This window comes from Ascaphus truei, unplaced genomic scaffold (assembly GCF_040206685.1).
Source record: "Ascaphus truei isolate aAscTru1 unplaced genomic scaffold, aAscTru1.hap1 HAP1_SCAFFOLD_415, whole genome shotgun sequence".
Lineage (NCBI taxonomy): Eukaryota > Metazoa > Chordata > Amphibia > Anura > Ascaphidae > Ascaphus > Ascaphus truei.
In genome coordinates this window covers 236,566-245,908 of record NW_027456746.1, presented here as the reverse complement: position 1 = coordinate 245,908, position 9,343 = coordinate 236,566, and the positions used below count along the sequence as shown (strand labels likewise).

The 9,343-nt window shown below is 66.6% G+C and overlaps 1 protein-coding gene across 1 annotated transcript in view; it reads left to right on the top strand.

Annotated features, from left to right (window-relative positions):
- The window catches only part of LOC142484007 (V-type proton ATPase 116 kDa subunit a 3-like), a 79,546-nt gene that overhangs the window by 53,445 nt on the left and 16,758 nt on the right, over positions 1-9,343 (top strand). Inside the window, 4 exon segments of the mRNA XM_075583966.1 lie at positions 4,055-4,309; positions 4,312-4,357; positions 7,020-7,110; positions 7,993-8,111. Of these exon segments, the coding sequence (XP_075440081.1) occupies positions 4,055-4,309; positions 4,312-4,357; positions 7,020-7,110; positions 7,993-8,111 (511 nt within the window).

Genomic DNA, 9,343 nt, shown 5'->3' with positions numbered 1-9,343 from the left:
CTCCCTCCCCCCACCTCTCTCCACTCCCTCCCCATCTCCCTCCCCCATGTCTCTCCCCTCCCTCCCCCATCTAACTCTCTCTCCCTGTCCCCTCTCCCGTCTCTCTCTCTCTCTCTCTCTCCCTGTCTCTCCTCTCTCTCTCTCCCTGTCTCTTCTCTCTCTCTCCTCTCTCCCCCTCTCTCTCCTCTCACTCTCTCTCCCCCTCTCCCCTCTCTCTCCGTCTCTCCCCGTCTCTCCTCTCTCTCTCCTCTCTCTCTCCCTGTCTCTCCCGGTCTCTCCCCCTCTCACCCCCTCTCTCTCCCTCTCTCCCTCTCTCCCCTCTCTCTCCGTCTCTCCTCTCTCTCTCCTCTCTCTCTCCTCTCTCTCTCCCTGTCTCTCCCGGTCTCTCCCGGTCTCTCCCCCTCTCACCCCCTCTCTCTCCCTCTCACCCCCTCTCTCCCCCTCTCTCCCCCTCTCTCCCCCTCTCTCCCCCTCTCTCCCCCTCTCTCCCCCTCTCTCCCCCTCTCTCCCTCTCTCTCCCCCTCTCTCCCCCTCCCTCCCCATCTCCCTCCCCCATGTCTCTCCCCTCCCTCCCCCATCTAACTCTCTCTCCCTGTCCCCTCTCCCGTCTCTCTCTCTCTCTCTCTCCCTGTCTCTCCTCTCTCTCTCCCTGTCTCTTCTCTCTCTCTCCTCTCTCTCCTCTCTCCCCCTCTCTCTCCTCTCACTCTCTCTCCCCCTCTCTCCCCTCTCTCTCCGTCTCTCCTCTCTCCTCTCTCTCTCCTCTCTCTCTCCCTGTCTCTCCCGGTCTCTCCCCCTCTCACCCCCTCTCTCTCCCTCTCACCCCCTCTCTCTCCCTCTCACCCCCTCTCTCCCCCTCTTTCTCTCTCTCTCTCTCTCTCTCTCTCTCTCTCTCTTTCTCTCTTTCTCTCTCTCCCTCTCTCTCTCTTTCCCTCTCTCTCCTCTCTTTCTCTCTCTCCTCTCTCTTTCTCTCCCTCTCTCTCTCTTTCTCTCTCCCTGTCTCTCTCCTCTCGCTCTCTCCCACCTGTCTCTCTCCCTGTCCCTCCTCTCTCCCCCCTGTCTCTCTCCCTGTCTCTCCTCTCCCCCCCTGTCTCTCCTCTCTCCCCCCTGTCTCTCCTCTCTCCCCCGTCTCTCCTCTCTCCCACCTGTCTCTCCTCTCTCCCCCCTCTCTCTCCCCCCTGTCTCCCCTCTCTCTCCCCCATGTCTCCCCTCTCTCCCCCCTGTCTCTCCTTTCTCCCCCGTCTCTCCTCTCCCCCTCTCACCCCCTCTCTCTCCTCTCTCCTCTCCTCTCTCCCTCTCTCTCCGTCTCTCCTCTCTCTCTCCTCTCTCTCTCCTCTCTCTCTCCCTGTCTCTCCCGGTCTCTCCCGGTCTCTCCCCCTCTCACCCCCTCTCTCTCCCTCTCACCCCCTCTCTCTCCCTCTCACCCCCTCTCTCCCCCTCTCTCCCCCTCTCTCCCCCTCTCTCCCCCTCTCTCCCCCTCTCTCCCCCTCTCTCCCCCTCTCTCCCCCTCTCTCCCTCTCTCTCCCCCTCCCTCCCCATCTCCCTCCCCCATGTCTCTCCCCTCCCTCCCCCATCTAACTCTCTCTCCCTGTCCCCTCTCCCGTCTCTCTCTCTCTCTCTCTCCCTGTCTCTCCTCTCTCTCTCCCTGTCTCTTCTCTCTCTCTCCTCTCTCTCCTCTCTCCCCCTCTCTCTCCTCTCACTCTCTCTCCCCCTCTCTCCCCTCTCTCTCCGTCTCTCCTCTCTCTCCTCTCTCTCTCCTCTCTCTCTCCCTGTCTCTCCCGGTCTCTCCCCCTCTCACCCCCTCTCTCTCCCTCTCACCCCCCTCTCTCTCCCTCTCACCCCCTCTCTCCCCCTCTTTCTCTCTCTCTCTCTCTCTCTCTCTTTCTCTCTTTCTCTCTCTCCCTCTCTCTCTCTTTCCCTCTCTCTCCTCTCTTTCTCTCTCTCCTCTCTCTTTCTCTCCCTCTCTCTCTCTTTCTCTCTCCCTGTCTCTCTCCTCTCGCTCTCTCCCACCTGTCTCTCTCCCTGTCCCTCCTCTCTCCCCCCTGTCTCTCTCCCTGTCTCTCCTCTCCCCCCCTGTCTCTCCTCTCTCCCCCCTGTCTCTCCTCTCTCCCCCGTCTCCTCTCTCCCACCTGTCTCTCCTCTCTCCCCCCTCTCTCTCCCCCCTGTCTCCCCTCTCTCTCCCCCATGTCTCCCCTCTCTCCCCCCTGTCTCTCCTTTCTCCCCCGTCTCTCCTCTCTCCCTCTCTCTCCCCCGTCTCTCCTCTCTCCCCCCTCTCTCTCCTCTCTCCCCCTCTCTCTCCCCCCTCTCTCCCCTCTCTCCCCCCTGTCTCTCCTTTCTCCCCCGTCTCTCCTCTCTCCCTCTCTCTCCCCCGTCTCTCCTCTCTCTCCTCTCTCTTCCCCCTCTCTCTCCCCCCTCTCTCTTCCCCCTCTCTCTCCCCCCTCTCTCTACCCCTCTCTCTCCTCTCTCCCCCCTCTCTCTCCTCTCTCCCCCCTCTCTCTCCCCCTCTCTCTCCCCTCTCTCTCCTCTCTCCCCCCTCTCTCTCCCCCTCTCTCTCCCCTCTCTCTCCTCTCTCCCCCCTCTCTCTCCCCCTCTCTCTCCTCTCTCCCCCTGTCTCTCTCCCCCCTCTCTCTCCTCTCTCTTCCCCTCTCTCTCCCCCCTCTCTCTCCTCTCTCCCCTTCTCTCTCCCCCCTCTCTCTCCTCTCTCCCCCCTCTCTCTCCCCCTCTCTCTCCTCTCTCCCCCCTGTCTCTCCTCTCTCCCCCCTGTCTCTCCTCTCTCCCCCCTCTCTCTCCCCCCTGTCTCTCCTCTCTCCCCCCTGTCTCTCCTCTCTCCCCCCTGTCTCTCCTCTCTCCCCCCTGTCTCTCCTCTCTCCCCCCTGTCTCTCCCCCCTCTCTCTCCTCTCTCCCCCCTGTCTTTCCTCTCTCTCCCCCCTCTCTCTCCTCTCTCCCCCTGTCTCTCCTCTCTCCCCCCTGTCTCCCCTCTCTCTCCCCCCTGTCTCTCCTTTCTCCCCCGTCTCTCCCCCTCTCTCTCCTCTCTCCCCCTGTCTCTCCTCTCTCCCCCTCTCTCTCCCCCTGTCTCTCCTCTCTCCCCCTGTCTCTCCTCTCTCCCCTTGTCTCTCCTCTCTCCCCCCTGTCTCTCCTCTCTCTCCCCGTCTCTCCTCTCTCTCCCCTGTCTCTCCTCTCTCCCCCCTGTCTCTCCTCTCTCCCCCCTGTCTCTCCTCTCTCCCCCCTGTCTCTCCTCTCTCCGACCTCTCTCTCCCCCTCTCTCTCCTCTCTCCCCCCTGTCTCTCCTCTCTCTCCCCCCTGTCTCTCCTCTCTCTCCCCCCTCTCTCTCCTCTCTCCCCCCTCTCTCTCCTCTCTCCCCCCCTGTCTCTCCTCTCTCCCCCCTCTCTCTCCCCCTGTCTCTCCTCTCTCCCCCTGTCTCTCCTCTCTCCCCCCTGTCTCTCCTCTCTCCCCCCTGTCTCTCCTCTCTCCCCCCCTGTCTCTCCTCTCTCCCCCCTGTCTCTCCCCCCTCTCTCTCCTCTCTCCCCCCTGTCTCTCCTCTCTCTCCCCCCTCTCTCTCCTCTCTCCCCCTCTCTCTCCTCTCTCCCCCCTGTCTCTCCTCTCTCCCCCCTGTCTCTCCTCTCTCCCCCCTCTCTCTCCTCTCTCTCTCCCCTCTCTCTCCCCCCTGTCTCTCCTCTCTCTCCCCCCTCTCTCTCCTCTCTCCCCCCTGTCTCCCCCCCTCTCCCCCCTCTCTCTCCCCCCTGTCTCTCCTCTCTCTCCCCTCTCTCTCCCCCCTGTCTCTCCTCTCTCTCCCCCCTCTCTCTCCTCTCTCCCCCCTGTCTCCCCCCTCTCCCCCCTCTCTCTCCCCCTGTCTCTCCTCTCTCTCCCCTCTCTCTCCCCCCTGTCTCTCCTCTCTCTCCCCCCCTCTCTCTCCTCTCTCCCCCTGTCTCCCCCCCTCTCCCCCCTCTCTCTCCCCCTGTCTCTCCTCTCTCCCCCCTCTCTCTCCCCTCTCTCTCCTCTCTCCCCCCTCTCTCTCCCCCCTCTCTCTCCCCCCTCTCTCTCCTCTCTCTCCCCCCTCTCTCTCCTCTCTCTCCCCCCTCTCTCCCCTCTCTCTCCCTCTCTCTCCCCTCTCTCTCCTCTCTCCCCCCCGTCTCTCCTCTCTCCCCCTGTCTCCCCCCTGTCTCCCCCCCTCTCCCCCCTGTCTCTCTCCCCCCTGTCTCCCAGATCTGGACGGCGTGCTTCGGGGGGCGTTATCTGATCCTGCTGATGGGCGCTCTTTCTATTTACACCGGGTTTGTGTATAACGAGTGTTTCAGCCGCGCGACGGTTATCTTCCCTCGGGGTGGAGCGTGTCTGCCATGGCCAGAGACAAGAACTGGACGTGAGTGACACATCAGTGGGCATGAACCCCCCCCCCCCCCGGCACGTGGGCATGCTGCTGACTCCCCCCCCCCCCCCGGCACGTGGGCATGCCGCCGACCCCCCCCCCCCCGACACGTGGGCATGCTGCTGACTCCCCCCCCCCCCCCCGACACGTGGGCATGCTGCTCCCTCCCCCCCCCCCCCCCGACACGTGGGCATGCTGCTGACTCCCCCCCGACACGTGGGCATGCTGCTGACTCCCCCCCCCCCCGACACGTGGGCATGCTGCTGACTCCCCCCCCCCCCGACACGTGGGCAGGCTGCTGACTCCCCCCCCCCCCGACACGTGGGCATGCCGCTGACTCCCCCCCCCCGACACGTGGGCATGCCGCCGACCCCCCCGCCCCCCGGCACGTGGGCATGCTGCTGACTCCCCCCCCCCCCCCGACACGTGGGCATGCTGCTGACTCCCCCCCCCCCCCCGACACGTGGGCATGCTGCTGACTCCCCTCCCCCCCGACACGTGGGCATGCTGCTGACTCCCCCCCCCCGACACGTGGGCATGCTGCTGACTCCCCCCCCCGACACGTGGGCATGCTGCTGACTCCCCCCCCCCCGACACGTGGGCATGCTGCTGACTCCCCCCCCCGACACGTGGGCATGCCGCTGACTCCCCCCCCCCCGACACGTGGGCATGCTGCTGACTCCCCCCCCCCCCCGACACGTGGGCATGCTGCTGACTCCCCCCCCCGACACGTGGGCATGCCGCCGACTACCCCCCCCCCCCCCAGCGTGTGGGTCTGCTGGCGGCTCCCCCTCCCCCAGCCCGTGGGCCTGCCTCCGGCTCCCCCCCCCCCCAGCCCGTGGGCCTGCCTCCGGCTCCCTCGCCCCCCCCCCCCCAGCCCGTGGGCCTGCCTCCGGCTCCCCCCCCCCCAGCCCGTGGGCCTGCCTCCGGCTCCCTCCCCCCCCCCAGCCCGTGGGCCTGCCTCCGGCTCCCTCGCCCCCCCCCCCCAGCCCGTGGGCCTGCCTCCGGCTCCCCCCCCCCCCAGCCCGTGGGCCTGCCTCCGGCTCCCCCCCCCCCCCCCAGCCCGTGGGCCTGCCTCCGGCTCCCTCCCCCCCCCCCCCCCAGCCCGTGGGCATGCCGCCGACTCCCCCCCCCCGACACGTGGGCATGCCGCCGACCCCCCCGCCCCCCGGCACGTGGGCATGCCGCTGACTCCCCCCCCCGACACGTGGGCATGCTGCTGACTCCCCCCCCCCCCCCGACACGTGGGCATGCTGCTGACTCCCCTCCCCCCCCAGCCCGTGGGCCTGCCTCCGGCTCCCCCCCCCCCCCCCAGCCCGTGGGCCTGCCTCCGGCTCCCCCCCCCCCAGCCCGTGGGCCTGCCTCCGGCTCCCTCCCCCCCCCCCCAGCCCGTGGGCCTGCCTCCGGCTCCCTCGCCACCCCCCCTAGCCCGTGGGCCTGCCTCCGGCTCCCCCCCCCCAGCCCGTGGGCCTGCCTCTGGCTCCCCCCCCCCCAGCCTGTGGGCCTACCTCTCCACGCTCTCTCCCCCCCCCCCGACACGTGGGCATGCCGCCGACTCCCCCCCCCCGACAACGTGGGCATGCTGCTGACTCTCCCCCCCCCCGGCACGTGGGCATGCCGCTGACTCCCCCCCCCGACACGTGGGCATGCTGCTGACTCCCCCCCCCCGACACGTGGGCATGCTGCTGACTCCCCCCCCCCCCCGGCACGTGGGCATGCCGCCGACTCCCCCCCCCCCCCCGGCACGTGGGCATGCCGCCGACTCCCCACCCCCCCCCGACACGTGGGCATGCCGCCGACTCCCCCCCCCCCCCGGCACGTGGGCATGCCGCCGACTTCCCCCCCCCCCCCGACACGTGGGCATGCCGCCGACTCCCCCCCCCCCGACACGTGGGCATGCCGCTGACTCCCCCCCGACACGTGGGCATGCCGCCGACTCCCCCCCCCGACACGTGGGCATGCCGCTGACTCCCCCCCCCCCCCCCGGCACGTGGGCATGCCGCTGACTCCCCCCCCCCCGACACGTGGGCATGCCGCCGACTCCCCCCCCCGACACGTGGGCATGCCGCTGACTCCCCCCCCCCCCCCGGCACGTGGGCATGCCGCCGACTCCCCCCCCCCCCGGCACGTGGGCATGCTGCTGACTCCCCCCCCCCCGACACGTGGGCATGCAGCTGACTCCCCCCCCCCCGACACGTGGGCATGCTGCTAACTCCCCCCCCCCCCGACACGTGGGCATGCTGCTGACTCCCCCCCCCCGACACGTGGGCATGCCGCCGACTCCCCCCCCCGGCACGTGGGCATGCCGCCGACTCCCCCCCCCGACACGTGGGCATGCTGCTGACTCCCCCCCCCCCGACACGTGGGCATGCTGCTGACTCCCCCCCCCCCGACACGTGGGCATGCCGCTGACTCCCCCCCCTCCCGACACGTGGGCATGCTGCTGACTCCCCCCCCCCCGACACGTGGGCATGCTGCTGACTCCCCCCCACCGACACGTGAGCCTGCCTCCGGCTCCCCCCCCCCCCCAGCCCGTCGGCCTGCCTCCGGCTCCTCCCCCCCCCCCCCCCAGCGTGTGTGTCTGCTGGCGGCTCCCCCCCAGCCCGTGGACATGCCGCCTGCCCTGTGTGTGACTGTCTCTTATGACCTCTCTTAGGCTGCAATCTCTGGCTACGACTCCTCCGCCTTCTCTGGACCCCAACATTACGGGTGTCTTCACCGCCCCATATCCATTCGGCATTGATCCGGTGAGAGACGCTCTCGTGTGCTGACTCTCTCACTCCTGTCTGATGGCGTCTCCTGCTCTCTGCCAGTCTGCTCCGTTGACGCTCTGGCACTGCCCCTCTCTCACTGACACTATCACCCGTCTCCTTTTTACTATGACGCGCTCTCTGTCACGCTCTCTCTTACACTCTCTCTCTGTCACGCTCTCTCTTACACTCTCTCTCTGTCACGCTCTCTCTTACACTCTCTCTTACACTCTCTCTCTGTCACGCTCTCTCTTACACTCTCTCTCTCTGTCACGCTCTCTCTTACACTCTCTCTCTGTCACGCTCTCTCTTACACTCTCTCTCTGTCACGCTCTCTCTTACACTCTCTCTCTGTCACGCTCTCTCTTACACTCTCTCTTACACTCTCTCTCTGTCACGCTCTCTCTTACACTCTCTCTCTCTGTCACGCTCTCTCTTACACTCTCTCTCTGTCACGCTCTCTCTTACACTCTCTCTCTGTCACGCTCTCTCTTACACTCTCTCTCTGTCACGCTCTCTCTTACACTCTCTCTCTGTCACGCTCTCTCTTACACTCTCTCTCTGTCACGCTCTCTCTTACACTCTCTCTCTGTCACGCTCTCTCTTACACTCTCTCTCTGTCACGCTCTCTCTTACACTCTCTCTCTGTCACGCTCTCTCTTACACTCTCTCTCTGTCACGCTCTCTCTTACACTCTCTCTCTGTCACGCTCTCTCTTACACTCTCTCTCTGTCACGCTCTCTCTTACACTCTCTCTCTGTCACGCTCTCTCTTACACTCTCTCTCTGTCACGCTCTCTCTTACACTCTCTCTCTGTCACGCTCTCTCTTACACTCTCTCTCTGTCACGCTCTCTCTTACACGCTCTCTCTCTTCCCAGATCTGGAGTCTCGCCTCGAACCGTCTCACCTTTCTGAACTCCTTTAAGATGAAAATGTCTGTTATTCTTGGCGTCTGTCACATGGCGTTTGGCGTCTGTCTCGGTGTCTTTAACCACATGTGAGTGTCCTTGCGCTCTCGCTGTAACATTGGGTCACATTCACGGGGTAACCCTTAAAGCAGTAACATGCGTGTGCGTGTGCGTGTGCGTGTGCGTGTGCGTGGCACAGCACTCCAAGCTACAGGAATGCTGACATTCCCTGACCAGAATTTTGTCAGTGAGCAGCCACGTGGCCACTGGGATCAGTCCACACGTGTGACCAACAGAGATCTGGGACCCCATTCTGAGACGCTCCCCATGTGGTGACCTCCGCACCCCCCCCCCTAAAGTACTGGCAAAAGTATAACGTTATGTACCGGCAATCGGTGCCCCCCCCCCGTGCTAGGTGGCGTGGCACAGCTCCGGGAGACACACCCCCCCCCGTGCTAGGTGGCGTGGCACAGCTCCGGGAGACACCCCCCCCGTGCTAGGTGGCGTGGCACAGCTCCGGGAGACACACCCCCGTGCTAGGTGGCGTGGCACAGCTCCGGGAGACACCCCCCCCGTGCTAGGTGGCGTGGCACAGCTCCGGGAGACACCCCCCCCCGTGCTAGGTGGCGTGGCACAGCTCCGGGAGACACCCCCCCCCCCCGTGCTAGGTGGCGTGGCACAGCTCCGGGAGACACCCCCCCCCCGTGCTAGGTGGCGTGGCACAGCTCCGGGAGACACACCCCCCCGTGCTAGGTGGCGTGGCACAGCTCCGGGAGACACCCCCCCCCCGTGCTAGGTGGCGTGGCACAGCTCCGGGAGACACCCCCTCCCCCGTGCTAGGTGGCGTGGCACAGCTCCGGGAGACACCCCCCCCCCGTGCTAGGTGGCGTGGCACAGCTCCGGGAGACACCCCCCCGTGCTAGGTGGCGTGGCACAGCTGCGGGAGACACCCCCTCCCCCGTGCTAGGTGGCGTGGCACAGCTCCGGGAGACACCCCCCCCGTGCTAGGTGGCGTGGCACAGCTCCGGGAGACACCCCCTCCCCCGTGCTAGGTGGCGTGGCACAGCTCCGGGAGACACCTCCCCCCCCCCCCGTGCTAGGTGGCGTGGCACAGCTCCGGGAGACACCCCCCCCCCCGTGCTAGGTGGCGTGGCACAGCTCCGGGAGACACCCCCCCCCCGTGCTAGGTGGCGTGGCACAGCTCCGGGAGACACCCCCCCCCCCCCGTGCTAGGTGGCGTGGCACAGCTCCGGGAGACACCCCCTCCCCTGTGCTAGGTGGCGTGGCACAGCTCCGGGAGACACCCCCCCCCCGTGCTAGG